Raw genomic sequence first — 16,355 nt, forward strand, 5'->3', positions numbered from 1 at the left:
CTAGGATTCTCATAATGTGAATATTTGAGTGCTTGATGTCATCTCAGAGGTCACTTAAATTATCCTCATTATTATTTTTTTGCTGTTTTGATTGGTTGATTTCCACTAATCTTTTAGGTCACCGACCCATTATTCTGTTATATTTCAGTTATTTTCTTCAGGTCTGCTTAGTTCTTTATTATACTTTCTCACTGTTTTTTTGTAATTTTCCCGTAGTTCCCCTATTCCATGCTCACATTTGGGAAGCATCTTATTTATTTATTTTTAATTTTAACTTTATTTTTTACTTTTCAATTACAGTTGATATTCAGTATTATTTTATATTAGTTAGAGGCGTACAGCGTAGTGGTTAGACATTTATATAATTTATGAGGTGATCCCCCAAATTAGTGTAGTACCCATTATATTTCCTATGCTGTACTTCACATCTCTGTGATGGTTTTATTTTTGACATTTTTTAAAAATTTAAGTTCATTGGGGTAACTTTGATTAATGCAATTATATAATTTTTAGGTGTACATTATAATTTGACATCTGTATATTCTATTGTGTGGGTTTTTGATCCATTCTGCAACTCTGTGCCTTTTTATTGGTGAGTTTAGTCCATTTACATTTAGAGTGATTATCGAAATATGAAGTCTTCTTATAGTCTTTTTACCTTTTGCTTTCTGGTGGCTCGGTGTTTCCATTGCTTCCCTGTCCTTGTGTTTCTGTTTTCTTTATTTTGGTTGGCTTCTGTGGGTTTTGCCTCTGGTTCTTCTTGGTTTATGTTATATACTTCAGTTCTGAATCTTTGATGCGTGGTTACCATTACAAATATGTAAAGGACAGTTATATATATACAGTTACACACACACACACACACACACACACACATATATAATCATCTATTTTCTTCTCCATGTTACTTATCTGCATTTGGGGAGCATCTTTGTGACTGTTTCTTTGAATTTTTTCATCTGGCAAATTACTTATCTCTTTCCTTAGGATTTTCTCCTGGAGATTTTTCTTGTTCTAATAAGAAAGATGTTTTTCTGTCTTTTTATTTTGTTAATATGAATTAGACATAGTAGCTGTCTCTCACAGTCTTGAAAAAGTTCCCATAAGTACAAGTTGCCTGTGTATAGGCTGTGTATGAGGGTGGTTTTGGCAAGCTGGTAGGAGTTGAGCAGGTACCTAAGGCATCCTGTTCAGTCGCCTGCTGAGCTGGATTACCTTGGTGTGGGTAGGTCAGGTGTGTGTTGTAATGCCCTGTTGATCCTGCTTGCTGCCGTTTTTCGAGACAGAAATGGGCTTAGGCTATGTGTCCAGGAATGTGCTGTAGGGACCTCATACGTTGACCAGAGTTTGTATATATAGAAGCCCTGCACACCTTGTTGTGGTGGATGGGGATGTTAACAGTGGCGCTTACTGGCATCTTTTATCCTGGAGAATTCTTGCATTCCCTGGAGAGTTCCCATAGCTCTTCAGCCTTTCTATAGAGGCTTTCCTGTTTGTTTTACACAAATTGTCCTTGTAAAGAAGTGGGTACTGGCTTGCCAGACTGCAGGATTTCCCAGCAGGGAGGCCAGGTATGTGTGGTGAGGGCCTGTTTCTGTTTGATCCTTGTGTTCAGTGGCAAAAAGCTCCAAGCAATATAACTGGGAATGTGCTATGGCCATTCATAGGTAGGCGAAAGCACCGGAATAGAGCCGATGTCACCATATGTAAGTGGAAGACTTTGTAAATAATGGTGCTCACTGGCTCCTCTGGCTTGGAGAGTTCTGCAACTCCTGAGGGACTCCTACAGTTACCAATCCTTCTCTATTTGGTCTTTTTCTTTTGTTTGTTTTTCAGAAACTGTTCATTTGACTCTAGTTATCAATTTTCAAAATAGTGAGTTGGTTTTAACTGTCGCCAGTAGTGACAAGTAAAGGTTTTTTTTTCTATCACTGTTCACATATTTGTATATATTTGATGTGTTTCACTCAGTCCGTCAGTTATTATTTCTGTTCAAAATGCTTTAAGTTGGATCTTATGTCTTTTGATGTGATACTTTCATTCTTTGAATAAATGTGATTTAAGTCTTGGTAATTTCAAAGCCCATATTCTTCCTATTGTTATTGTTGTGCCTTCTTGAAGGAAGTCCTTAAAGGATAGATGAGACTTACATAGAACAGTTGAAAAGTTCATTTGCTGGGATAGGGGTTTGATGCAAGAGTGTCAGCCTATGTAGATGTAGCAGCAGGAAGGCAAAAGGCACTTGTGGTATAAGGCCTCGGCTATGGAATGGTAGGACACGCAAAGGAATATAAACTGGAAGCAGCACCAAGGGCTTTGCTAGCTGGCTTGTGGGATTTGGTCTTTTTTAATACTAAGGTGATGGGTTATAGGACTAAGATCATGATATTTTGTTTCTCTTATAAGATTGATAGAAAATTATTTTTAAAAGAAGGCCCTCTTGATCATTTTCATTGGAGTTTGCAAAGAAAAACTCAGTCCCATAATTCTTAACCTTTTATCTTTCACATATGATACACTTAGGTTGAATTTGAGCCAGTGTGTTATGTGTATATATAGTTTATATAGTGATAACCAAAAGTATATTTAAATAACTTATTTCTGGTGATTTACTCTTGCTTGATTTAATTGGCTTTGTGTTACATTAGTGGCTATATTGAAATTATGGATTGGTGAGGTTTATCATGTTTTAGTGTAACATTTGGGTAATTATCTGTTTCACTAAATTTTACTCACTGATTTATAGGGCCTCGTGGTTATGAGCGTGCTTCAGTTTCATAATGCCTCCTGCTATGGCAGACATCCTTGACATTTGGGCAGTGGATTCACAGATAGCATCTGATGGCTCCATACTCGTGGATTTCCTTTTGCCCACTGGGATTTATATCCAGTTGGAGGTACCTCGGGAAGCTACCATTTCTTCTATTAAACAGGTATGTTAATAGGTGGAATTTCTACAGATGTGGCTTATTACATTGTAACTTAGGAGAATATGTTCTTCTATTATAGAAAATGTTAATAATGTTAATCATGTGGTAAATTTGAGGGAAAGTTATCCTTTAGGTTATGATGTTTTAAAGATTTTGATACATGCTTTGTGTTTTGCGGGCATATAAAACATCCTCATTTTTGCTCATTTTTAATTGTTTTTAGTCCATATGTGATAGCCGAATTAAGAAAAATTGGCTATGTTAGATTGTTTAAGATGTTTGTTCAGGTTATTAAAAGGAATTTGACGTTGTCAAAGAAAGTTTTACTTTGAGTTAAAATCTTTGTAATTACTATCTTTGAGCTTATTACACTTTTTTTTTAAATGCAATTTTTGGTTGGTCGTCTCTTTTCTTCTTTCCTTCCCTTTCTTCTCCCCTTTCTCCTCCCCTTTTCCCCTCTCCAGCGCCACTATTTTTCATGGTGGCTCTTGGGGAAGAAAATGTTTTCTGCTGTTCACAGGATTTTCTTTCCCTAGTAATGAATGGTATGTCCTCAGTTGGAAGCAAATTCTTTCACATAACAAAGCTTGCCTGTTTTGTTGGATTATTTTTTCAGGTGAATTGATGAGTGCCATTAATTTGTGAAGACCACATCATATAAATGAAATTGTTTTTCTAAATTTTCCTCTTTAACATTTTTTAAATAGCTGAACTCAAGGGTTATGGTTTTTTTTAGGGGGAGGAAGTTATATTTTTTAAGAAAAAAATATTTAGATGACAGACCTTTTTAAAGCTTATTGTTTTGGACAGCCTCTTAACTTTTAACTCAAGGAGACATGAAAATTCTAAAATTTCATGATCCCTAGAATTAAAAACAAAATTATTTGAGACACCTCACAGTTGCAGAGAGTACTTTCTTTTATTGTTGCCAGTGACAGGTATGGATGCCTGTGGCTTTACCTGAAGCTGGATTAACCACTGGTACCTCTTTTTTTTTTAAAGTTTGTTATGAAATATGTATAACATAACATTTACCATTAGAGTTGTTTTTATGTGCACAATTCCATGACATTAAGTACATTCACAGTGTCACCTTATTATTACCAATATCCATTTCCAGCACTTTTTTTTTTTTTTATCATTTCAAACACTAACTCTGTGTTCATTAAATAATAAACTTTCCACTTTCCTAGTCCTGGTGATCTCTATTCTAATTTTCATTTCTATAAATTTGTGTATTCTAGGTAGTTTATATAAGTGGAATAATGCAATAGTTGTCCTTTTGCGTTTGACTTCTTTCACTTAGCATAATACTTTATAAGTTCACCCATGTTGTAACATGTATCCAAATTTTATTTCTTTTTAAGACTGAATATTATTCTACTGTATGGATATACCACATCTCTGTTTATTTATCTTTTGATGCACATTTTGGCTATAAATGTCTTGGCTATTGTGAATAATGGTGCTATGAACATTGGTGCACAAGTTTTTTTGTGTGTGTGTGTATGCATGTGCGTATATATGTAGAAGTGGAATCGTTGCATCATATGATAATTCTGTTTTAACTTTTTAAGGAACTCCCAAACTATTTTCCATGGTGACTATACCGTTTTATATCAGCAATACACAAGGGTTCTAGTTTCTTTATATCCTGGCTAATACCTGTGATTTTCTATTTTCTTTTCTTTTTTTTGTTTTTTATTTTAAATAATGTCCTCATGGCTGTGAAATAGTATCTTATTGTAGTTTTTATTCGTTTTTTTCCCCTAATGAATAAGGTTTTTATGTTCTTGTTGGCCATTTTTAGAATTGTCTGTTCAAGTTGATTCTCATTTTTAAAATTCACTTATTTGTTTTTTCTTTTTCTTTTTTTTTATGGAAAATAATAAACCTTTTATTTATTTTTAATAAGTTTGTTGGGGTAACATTGGTTAATACAATTATAATTTAGTTATAATTATAATTGTTGTTATTGTTGCCTAGTACTCTTTTCTCCTATTTGTTTTTGTATAATGGAATCTGGGGATTGGCCATGAATCTTACCTCAGGTCTCTGACCCTCAGTTCTTGGCTTTTATACTGGCTGTAGTTAAAATACATAAACCCACCTGTGTTTGTATGGTTATTATTTTATGTGAGCTCATATTTTATATGCCCTGGGGGCAGGGGAGAGATGATGAGAGCTCTGTTCACCTTGGCAGGGCAATTTTAGTTAATAAAGACAACCCTAGTGAATAGAAAAAAATGCAGGACAGAAATACTCATTTTGTATGGGGGTCATGACACATACTTTAAAATTCCTGTTTTAAAGTTATTTGTGTTCACAGGCATTTTAAATATGGCAATCTTCACTGATTATTACTCTTCATAGATATTCACTTTCAAAATTTTTATATTACTTTATAAAAATGTGTTAATATCATATATTCTCTTGCAATTTTTTATTTTAAAAAACATCAACCTTAATATATCTTTGATAGCTTTTCATGTTAGCAGTGTATTTCTATTTTATTTTCATAGTTCTTTAATATTCTATAATTTACTTAACTAATCCCTATTGCTAAACATTTGTTTTATCCTTAGTTTTTCAGTTTTACAAAATAGTGCTACAGTGAGCATCCTTGTAGGTATAGCTTTGTACACTCGAGCAAAGTTTCCATTTCAGGCAATGTCTTATTATTTTTTCCTGCAGATGTTGTGGAAGCAGGTTCACAATTACCCAATGTTTAACCTCCTTATGGAAATTGACTCCTATATGTTTGCATGTGTGAATCAAACTGCTGTATATGAGGAACTCGAAGATGAAACAAGAAGACTGTGTGATGTCAGACCTTTTCTTCCAGTTCTCAAGTTAGTGACAAGAAGTTGTGACCCAGGGGAAAAATTAGACTCAAAAATTGGAGTCCTTATAGGAAAAGGTAATTTTTAAAGTTCTTCGTATGACTTCTTACAGTGTGTTGCTTTATGTATAATCATATAATAAGTATGATCTAAGACATTGTTTTGCAAAATATCGTCTAGGGACCAATGCTGTTCTATATTGTTACCAGTCTGACATAAGGCAAGTAGAGAAATCAAGAGTAAATGTTTAGAAACTCCTCTAGCAATATGGTAGTGCTGCAGTATCCAAAGGCTTATATTTTGTGCATCTTTTTCTTTTCTAGTGACTTATTTTTATTTTGCAAAAATGCTGGGTTTTTGTTTTTTTTTTTTTTTTTACTGGAAATAAAAAAGTTGTTCCTGTGCTTTAGATAGTTTTTGAAGCCCTTTTCTAAGAGGTACATCCTCAGTTTCTTGTGAACTACACTTACAGTATGAACATACTTTATATACAACTCTACACTGACCAAGACTTTAGGCTGATAAGTTTCCATAAGTAACCCATATTATTGACAGACTTTACTCCATAACTAAAACTATCTTTAGGAAGGAGTTATTTTTGTAGTGAGTCAGAATGTATCATGTCTATATCATTCTTTGCAAATAAATTCCAGGGAGAATTGTGAGTAATAAAATAAAAAACATAGAAGAATCTTTCTTGCCATAGTAATCTTAGATGTCTCAGGGGCTAATGGTATACTGTCATTACTCTGCTTAGATGAGATACCAATTTGAATTAGGTACTAGAAGGGATTATTGAGGATGGGAGTACAAATACAAAACCAAAAAATCCATTGGATGTTTTTGGATCTGGACTGGCTACCTGTACTGATCACATTTACCATTAGTGGCTAAATGTAGTACCATCTTTAAGATACTGTAGTGATCCCCCAAAGAACCATTCCATTTAAGATAATATTCTTTGAGCTTGATCTTAGGTAATTCAGCCTAGCTAATGATTACACCGTCAGACTGAACTCTTCCCTCTGAGTACTTAGAACAGAACCGTGTTGATTTACTGAATGACACCCTGGTCATTAAAAATGTTTGATTACTTCAGAGGATAGTTAGTTTGCTTTTGGCAATAACCCCTTCTCCCCATTAAATAGGTTTGTAATTATATACCATACAATTTTTTTTCTTATATATTAATGGACCCAGTAGAAAACATTCTTTTCTATTTTCTAGCACTCCAGAATATTTTAATAGATTAATTTTTCTCTATTAGAAAAAGTTTTCCTTTTTTTTTTTGAGTTGAAGAATATATGGGAAAGTAGGAATAATATAAAAATCACTTATAAGTTTTATCATCCAGGACAATCCACTGATAATATTTTGATGTAGTAAAATATTTGATAATCCGAAAGGTTAGTACCACAGAGAGAACTAACTTCTTTAGAATATGGGTATCTTTTTTGAAGTATACCATCTTTTTAAAACATAGATCACTACATTCTCTTCTGGTTTTGATTTTCAAAACATATGGAGTCATTAGCTACCTAACCTCTACCCAAGCTTTCAAATTTAGTAAATAAAAATACAGGAGATCCAGATATTACATAGGTTATACTCAGGCTGAAAAATCATTCATTGTTTATCTAAAATTAAAATAGAACTAGTTATTTACTTATTTATTTATTTTTAAATTCGGCAACCCTAAGTTTACCTTACTACAACACAGGGATCTTTTATATATACATATTAGAATTTCTCTTTCTTTCTTCTTTCTTTCTTTCTTTCTTTCTTTCTTTCTTTCTTTCTTTCTTTCTTTCTTTCTTTCTCTTTTTCTTTTTTCTTTTCTTTTCTTTTCTTCTTTCTTTCTTTCTTTCTTTCTTTCTTTCTTTCTTTCTTTCTTTCATAAACAATGCATTATACTTCATTAAGCTTATTGTACAATTTTTTTTTCATACAGTGTGCCCTGCAGTTTGAATGATCAAGATGTAAGGAATGTGTCACTAAATTAAGCAATTTATAAGCTCTTAACTATTTATAAATTGTACTTTAGGACTTTAACATCTCTAGAAAAACTGGTGGTGTGGTTATATACACAAATTCAAATACTAACATTCATTTAGGAAGTTGAGTGTCTGTTTTAATATTTTAGAATGAATTTTTACTTTACATACCTAACAAGTCAGTTTTTGCAGTTGCTGATTTGTATTTCATGACTGTAACCGGGCCCAGTGAGGTCATGCCTCCTGGGAAAACAATAAACAATTATTTCAATTTAACTTCAGGAACAAGTTTGCAGCCTCCGCCTCCCCAAAGAAAACAATAGAATCTTTACAGACATAACTGCCCTTGTGAGTCTAAAAATACATTCTCTTAAATATGTCCCTGATCATTTTATTTTTTATATTTAATTCTAAATTATTATTTATAGAGCAACTGTTTGGGTTCTGATTATTCTCTATAATGAAGGCATATGTCACCCTTGAATTAATTTCTCCAAACATCCAGTAGTAAATGTTGATTAGAGCATCTTATTAGCATCCTGAAAAAATCATTTGAAAACTTCGTTATTTTTCCTGACGTATCTAAAACTGTGACCTATCTTAATGTGAAGTAAACATGTAGTCTGCGGGATTTTGACAATATCTTTAGTATGAAGACACTGTTCACTCAGTATTTTTTTTTTAATGTTAAAATATTTGCGAACTATACAGTAGTCTTATCCTAAAATTTAAGGTTTGTTAAATCACAGTGCCATACCAGAAAATATGTAGCAAATTAACTGAGTTTAAAATTAAATTACACAGCCTAACTTCTTATTTTCAGCAGTTTCTATTTTTCAGAGATCTTTGTAGTGGTTCCTAGATGCAAGCTTCATCAGTTTCTTTAAAAGCAGATTCTCAAAGATTGAGATTCAGTGAATTTGTGATGAATTAAAGAAATCTGTACTTCTCAGTTGATTCTAACACTTATGTGAACAGAATTCTTTATTTGTAATATATTGATAAAAATAACCAACACGGTAGCAATTGCAATTTAATTGTAGTTTGTTGAGTGTTTATATTTTGGACTACAGCAGTTAACTTGGGTGATGTGGTCTTTGTCTGCTTTGAGCTCATGATCCAGTGGGAAAGATGGATCAGGAAATAGACAATTACAATACAATGTGTACATTGCAGTAAATCACAGGGGTGAGTCAGGGACAGGCTCTTAGAGGTCACGCAGCTAAACTGAGCCTTCACTGCTGATTAGGAATTGAACAAGTGAAAAGCAGTTGGAAGAATGAAAAACTAGAACAAGTGGCGTATGAGAAAATGGCCTATTCGAGGAATAAAAGAAATTGCTTATGATTTGTTTAGGGGGACAGCTAGGACAAGCAGGAAGGCCAGAGATGCAAGCATCTTCAGAGCATGAAGAGCCACCCAGGCCATATAAAAAGTGGAGACATACTCCTAAGGGCACTTGGGAGCTGTTGAAGGGATTTAAGTAGGAGAGTAACATGATCAGATTTGCATTTAAAAAAATTAATTTATTTTCCAATTACAATTGACATATTATATTAGTTACAGCATGTATGTGTAGCATAGTGATTAGGTACTTATATACCTTACAAAGTGATCACCACAATTAGTCTAGTACCCATCTGATACCAGACATAATTATTGCAATATTATTGACTATATTCTCTATGCTGTACTTTATACATCCCTGAGACTATTTTTATAACTGGCAATTTGTACTTCTTAATATCTTTCAACTTTTTGCCCCATCCTTGAACATCCCTCCCATCTGGTTACCATCAGTTTTTTCATTGTATCTATGAGTTTGTTTCTGTTTTGTTTGTTCATTTATTTTGTTTTTTTTTTAGATTCTACATAAAAGTGGAATCATGGTAGTTGTATTTTTCTGACTTAATTCTCTTAGCCATAATACCTTCTAGGTCCATTCATGTTCTCAAAATGGTAAGATTTCATTCTTTTTTTTTTTATGGCTGAATAATATTTCATTGTATAAATGTATCATATCTTCTTCAGCAATTTGTTTATCGGTAGACACCTACGTTGCTTCCATATTTTGGCTATCGTAAATAATGCTGCTTTGAATTAGTGTTTTGGATTTCTTTGGATAAATACCCAGAAGTGGAATTACTGGTCATATGGTAGTTCTATTTTTAATTTCTTGAGGAACCACCATACTGTTTTCCATAGTGTCTGCACCAATTTATAATTCCACCGACAGTGCACAAGGGTTCCCTTTTCTCCACATTCTTGTTAACACTTATTTGTTGATTTATTGATGATAGCCATTGTGACAGGTGTGAGGTGATATCTAGCTCATTGTGATTTTAACTTGCATTCCCCTGATGATTAGTTATGTTGGACATGTTTTCATATGTCTTTTGCCTATCTGTATGTCCTCTTTGGAGAAATGTCTATTCCAGTTCTCTGCCAGTTTTTAAATCAGATTGTTTGTTCTTTTGGTTTTAAGTTGTATGAGTTCTTTATATATTTTGGTTATTAGCCCCTTATTGGATGTATCATTAGCGAATATCTTTTCTCATTCAGTAGGTTGTCTTTTCATTTTGTTGATGGTTTCTTTCACTGTGCAAAAACTTTTTAGTTTAATGTAGTCTCATTTATTTTTTTCCTTTGTTTCTCTTACTGGATGAGACATATCCAAAAACATATTGCTGAAAACAATGTCAAAGAGTTTACTGCTTAAATTTTCTTTTAGGAGTTTTATGGTTTTGAGTCTTAACATCTAAGTCTTTAATCCATTTTGAGTTTATTTTTGTATATGATATAAGAAGGCGGTCTAGTTTCTTTTCGTTTCTTTTTTTTTGTATATATCTGCCGAATTTTCTTAATCCTTTATTGAAGAGACCATCTTTACCCCATTGTGTATTCTTGTTTCCTTTGTCATAGATTAATTGAACACATAGGCGTCGTTTTATTTCTGGGCTCTCTATTCTGTTCATTGATCTATATCTCTTTTTATACCAGTATCATGCTATTTTGATTACTATAGACATGTAGTGTAGTTTGATATCAGGTAGTGTGATACCTTCAACTTCGTTCTATCTCAAGGTCACCTTGGTTGTTTGGGGTCTTTTGTGTTTCCATACAAATTTTAGGATTGTTTGTTATATTTCTGTGAAAATGACCTTGGGATTTTAGTAAGCATTGCATTGAATCTGTAGGTTGCTTTGGGTATTATGGACATTTTAACAATGTTTATTTTTCTAATCCTTGAGCATGGTGTATCCTTCTATTTATTTGTATCTTCTTCACTTTCTTTCTTCATCGTCTTAGTATTTTCTTAGAGTTTTCTTTTATCAACTTGGTTATATTTATTCCTAGATATTCTTTGTAATGCAGTTGGGGTTGTATTTTTAATTTATCTTTCTGATAGCTTGTTATTGGTATATAAAAATGCACCTGATCTGAATATTAATTTTGTATCATGCTACTTTACTGAATTCATTTCTTAGTTCTGATAGTTTTTTTGGTGGATTCTTTAAGGTTCTCCATATATAATATCATGTCATCAGTAAATAATGACAGTTTTAGTTCTTCCTTTTCAACTTAGATACCTTTTATTTCTTTTCCTTATTTCATTGCTGTGGCTAGGACTTCTAATGCTAAGTTGAATGAAGATGGTGAAAGTGGACATTCTTGTCTTGTTCCTGATCTTAATGAAAAAGACTTTAGCTTTTCACTGTTGACTATGATATTAGTCATGAGTTTGTTATATATGACTTTTATTATGTTGAGTTGTGTTCCTTGTTTCCCCACTTTGATGAGAGTTTTGTCATAAATGGAAGTCAGATTTTGTCCAGTGTTTTTCCAGTGTCGATATGATCATATGATTTTTATCCTTAATATTGTTTGCGTGGTTCATAACATTAATTGATTTGTAGATGTTGAACCACCTTGCATCCCAGGAATAAATACAACATGATTACGGTGTATGATCTTTTTAATGTTTTGCTGAATTTAGTTTACTAATATTTTGAGGATTTCTGCATCTGTAGTCATCAGGGGTATTGATTGGGTTATAATTTTGTAATGTCTTTGTCTGATTTTGATATCAGGGTAATGCCAGCTTTGTAAAATGGGTTTGTAAGCCTTCCATCCTCTTCAATTTTTTGCAATATTTTGAAAGGGCTAGGTATTATTAAGTCCTCTTTGAATGTTTGGTAAAATTCACCTGTGAAGCCATTAGGTCTAGGGCTTTTGTTTGTTGGGAGTTTTTTAATTACTGATACACTTTCATTAGCAGTTATTGCTGTGCTCTGATTTTATGTTTCTTCCTGATTCACTGTTAGAAGGTTGTATGTTTCTAGGAATTTATCAATTTTTTCTCGGTTGTCCAATTTGTTGGCATGTAATTGTTCATAGTATTTTGTTATAATCCTTTGTATTTGTGGTGTTTGCTTTTACTTCTCTTTCATTTCTGCTATTATTCATTTGAGCTCGGTCTCTTTTTCCTGGTGAGTCTGACTAAAAGTTTATCAATTTTGTTTATCTGTTCTTTTTCTTTTTTCTTTTTTAGAGGAAAGAGAATTTATTAACTGGCGGAGAGTGTGGGGCTTAACAGCACCAAAGCATGAGCTCAGTTTATCTTTTCAAAGAACTTTCTCTTGGTTTAATTGATCTTTTGTCTTGTTTCATTTAGCCTCTATTTTGTGTATTTCTGCTTTGATAGTTATTATTTTCTTTTTTCTACTCACTTTGGGTTTTGTTTGTTCTAGTTTTTTAGGTGTAAGTTTAGATTACTTATTCAGATTTTTTCATTTCTGAAAGTAAACCTGTATTGCTAGCAGTTTCCCTCTTAGAACTGCTTTGGCTCTGTTCTATAGATTTTATATTATTGCATTTTCATTTTCATTTGTCCCATGGTATCTTTTGATTTCCTTCTTTATATCATTGTTAACCCATTCATTATTAAGTAGCGTGTTATTTAGCCTCCATGTGTTGGTGTGCTTTTTAGTTTCCTTCTTGTAATTCATTTCTAGTTTTATACCATTGTGATCAGAGAAGATTCTTGATATGATATCATCTTAAATTTATTTTGTGACTTTTGAGTTCTACCATGTGGACTGTTCTGTATAGTGTTCCATGTGCACTTGAAAAGAATGCTGCTTTTGGATGAAGTGTTCTAAAACAATCATATTTTTATTTGAGAAACATTATTCAAGTTGGATAATGGAGGACAGATTAGAGGGATTAAGACTGGCAGTAGAGAAATTAGTGAAAAACTGCTGTAGTCATCATCTAAGAAAGGGATGATGATGTCCATGAGTAACTGGAAGAAGTAAATAGAGTTGAGTAATATTTAGAAAGTAAATTAGACATGACTTTAAGTAGATAAAGGGAGAATAAGAGTTTAATTTTTGTTATATATAAGCGACTCATTTCCCTTTTCTTAACCTATAATACCTATTATCTGTGAGTAGAAAGCGTCTGTCTGAACACTGCTGCAGAAAAAGATGCTTCAGCTGGTCTTCCTAAATTAAAGTCCATTCGTATATGATTTAGAGTAATGTATTTTTATTCCAGAACTAAACCTAACTAGGAAATCATCTTGTACCTTCAAGATTTTACCTTTTCTGTGTTATACAACTTAAACATTTTTATTTCCCTATATTTAATACTACAAATTGATTCTTATTTTTCAAATAATAATTGTTTTAATACATAAATGTAAATAAAGAATGCAGATAAGTCCACTCTCTAGATAACCCTTGATGACATGCATGTATTCAAGTACTATACATTCAAATGGTATGGTATTGAATAGCTTTGTGGAATAAAAAGTAACAGATTGTCTCACTGTGCCTCCTGTTCCCCAATACCATGAAATGCTATTAATATTGTCCCCTCAAGCATCTTTCCAAAACAAAGTTTATACATATTCTATATTCTTGCTTTTGAATATGCATAAAAGGAATCTCGTGAGACCCATTCTTTCCCTCCTTTTTAAACTTACTATCTCTGAGGCTTTTAACACATTGACCAATAGATCTAATATATTCATTTTATCACTTGTACTACTGTGTAATGGAATATGGATGTATCTTAATTTTTTTAAATCAGGTCTTAATAATTAACTATAGCTCTTTAATTTTTAATTATTATAAACAATTTCAGTGAACATTTTTATACTTATATTATTTGTACAGAGGTTTGTGGAAATAAACTAAGACCACTAAATGAGAACAGACTATTTACTCAGAGCTTCCTATAGTAAAGAGACTTTGTGTTTGCTATTGACTCAAGTTTTACGCCGAGAAAAGATATGCCTGATTGGAAGTTGTGGCAGTAGGAAGCTGGAGGTTGGTTCACTAGAAGCTGGGCATCTTATATGATTGGTTTGCAAGCATATTTGTCTTTCTTTGCTTGGTCCAGCTTCTCTCAGGTTGAAATTCCTTTTGGTGCAGTTTCGAAGATGAAGGATGTATATGTATGTGTGAATGTGTGTATATAAATTCTAATACATTTTAAATAAATTCTAATTAATGTTAAATAAATATGCCTGTTTCTATCCCTTCTTCCACAGGGTATTGTCAGCCATGTATAAAAATTTACATGCGTTTATTTTTTTTATATTTCTAGTATCATTTATTAGAATAATCATAACTTTATAAGACAGTTATATATAGTTATCTTCACTGCTTAAGTGTTCATACTTAAGTACAACAAACATAATTTTATGTTTACGACCTTTTTGACTAATTGATATACTGTGATCATTGTTGAAAATACACAGCAAATTGAAAGTTTAATCTAAGTTAAATCATAACTTGAGTTTTAGGCCTCTGGTAATTTCAGGATAAAGTATTCTACTAATACAGTATTTGGAAAGTTTTCAGATTCTTAGCTTTTTTCAGATATTTCAAATGTGACTCAGTTTATAAGAAAAACTAGATCTCTTATATGTGGTTTTAAATGTGTACTGTGGATTTCAGTGAGTATCTTTGTAAAACTGGTAACCATATCTTTATAAAAGTGGTAACCAATTAAATTTTTTGTGAGGTTTCAATTTTGTATTCTTTAGAAATCTAAATTGTATAATTGTCTTCTGTACATGAAATTTATTATTTTACTTATTTGATTTTTTAAAAATATTTTCAGGCCTGTTTTGTTTTCTTGATAAAACCTAATTATCCAAATAAGTTTTAGCTGAATATAGTTTGTATTTTCTTTTATTATTATTAGCTACTCAAAATGACACCTTTAACAAATATGTTTAGGTCTACATGAATTTGATGCCTTGAAGGATCCTGAAGTCAATGAATTCCGAATAAAAATGCGCAAGTTGAGTGAGGAAAAAATTCAGTCGCTTGTGGGATTGTCTTGGATGGACTGGCTAAAGCAAACATATCCACCAGAACATGAACCATCCATTCTTGAAAACTTAGAAGATAAGCTTTATGGAGGAAAGCTCATTGTGGCTATTCATTTTGAAAATTGTCAGGTAGTGTAATATTATTTTAAGAAATACTTTGTAATAAATCTGTGGTTTTCACCTGAATGCAGCTCCAGTCTCAGAAGAGGCTCTTGCTCACCTACTAAACATTACAAAGAACATTTTTATATTTAAGATAGAAATAAATTTAGGATTATGTGTAGTAATCTAAAATGACACATCGTTTGCTCATAAATGATTTTTTTGGTGCAGTAGTTTGTTAGTCTAGATCGGGGTCAGTAAACTTTACTGTTTTTGAATGGTTTTTACATTTTTAATAGGATATACAAAAACAAAATATTATAAAGGGATGTTAAAAAAGAAAAGAAAGAATATATGACAGATACTCCTGGTCCTTTACAGTAAAAGTTTGCTAACCCTTATTTAGATAATGTTCTTTAGTGTGAATATTATTTTCTCATGTGCTTTTTCTCTTGTCTATAAAATGAAAGATTTGATTAAATGATCTTTTTCTCTATATTTTTATATTTGTTTTCTATGAATATGCATATTATGTACTGATATGGAATTGGGCATTATAATGAGTGTATATTCAGTTAATCCATATCTGAATATTCAGAGTAATTTTACAAACTAGATTACTGCTATTGTCTTTGTATCAAACATTGTTATTTATCATCTAGAGTCCGCCTTAAATTAAGGTAGGAGTTAAAGGATATTTTGTTTTGTTCTTCTGCTATAACAACAATGACAAAATTCGTATCTATATCCATTCTTTACTGAGCACTAATACTATGCTGGGAGCCATGAAATGTTTTTTAATATATTTGGCACTTTTCACAACAACTCCATAAAGTGTTGTCTTCTTATTTTACAGTGAAGAAACTGAAGAGAAGTTTAGTTATTTGTGCCAGACCTCCTGGCACAAATTAGTGGTAGAGCCACAATTTTATCCAAGTGTTTATGGTTCTATCTCCTTTCAAACAACATGTTACTAAGTATTAGGACAAACATGAAAAAAGGATCCTGCCTTCTGGCATTTTACAAAAGAAGATATCTATTTTACAAAGGATATTTTTATCCTGAGATATATTGAGACTAAAGTTCAGTTTATGCCAAGATTCAGATATTAATATGTCAAGATCAAATTTAAAATACT

General features: G+C 32.1%; 1 protein-coding gene across 3 annotated transcripts in view; it reads left to right on the forward strand.

The window, feature by feature from the left end:
- Window positions 1–16,355, forward strand: part of PIK3CB (phosphatidylinositol-4,5-bisphosphate 3-kinase catalytic subunit beta) — a 167,081-nt gene that overhangs the window by 74,845 nt on the left and 75,881 nt on the right. For all 3 annotated transcript variants that reach the window (XM_016151202.2, XM_016151204.2, XM_016151203.2), the window contains exons 3-5: window positions 2,747–2,933; window positions 5,625–5,850; window positions 15,021–15,244. In XM_016151202.2, the coding sequence (XP_016006688.1) occupies window positions 2,781–2,933; window positions 5,625–5,850; window positions 15,021–15,244 (603 nt within the window). In that variant the 5' untranslated portion in view covers window positions 2,747–2,780. The remainder of the gene's footprint in view (window positions 1–2,746; window positions 2,934–5,624; window positions 5,851–15,020; window positions 15,245–16,355) is intronic.

The sequence above is a fragment of the Rousettus aegyptiacus genome, unplaced genomic scaffold (genome assembly GCF_014176215.1).
Source record: "Rousettus aegyptiacus isolate mRouAeg1 unplaced genomic scaffold, mRouAeg1.p scaffold_m13_p_4, whole genome shotgun sequence".
Classification (NCBI taxonomy): Eukaryota; Metazoa; Chordata; class Mammalia; order Chiroptera; family Pteropodidae; genus Rousettus; species Rousettus aegyptiacus.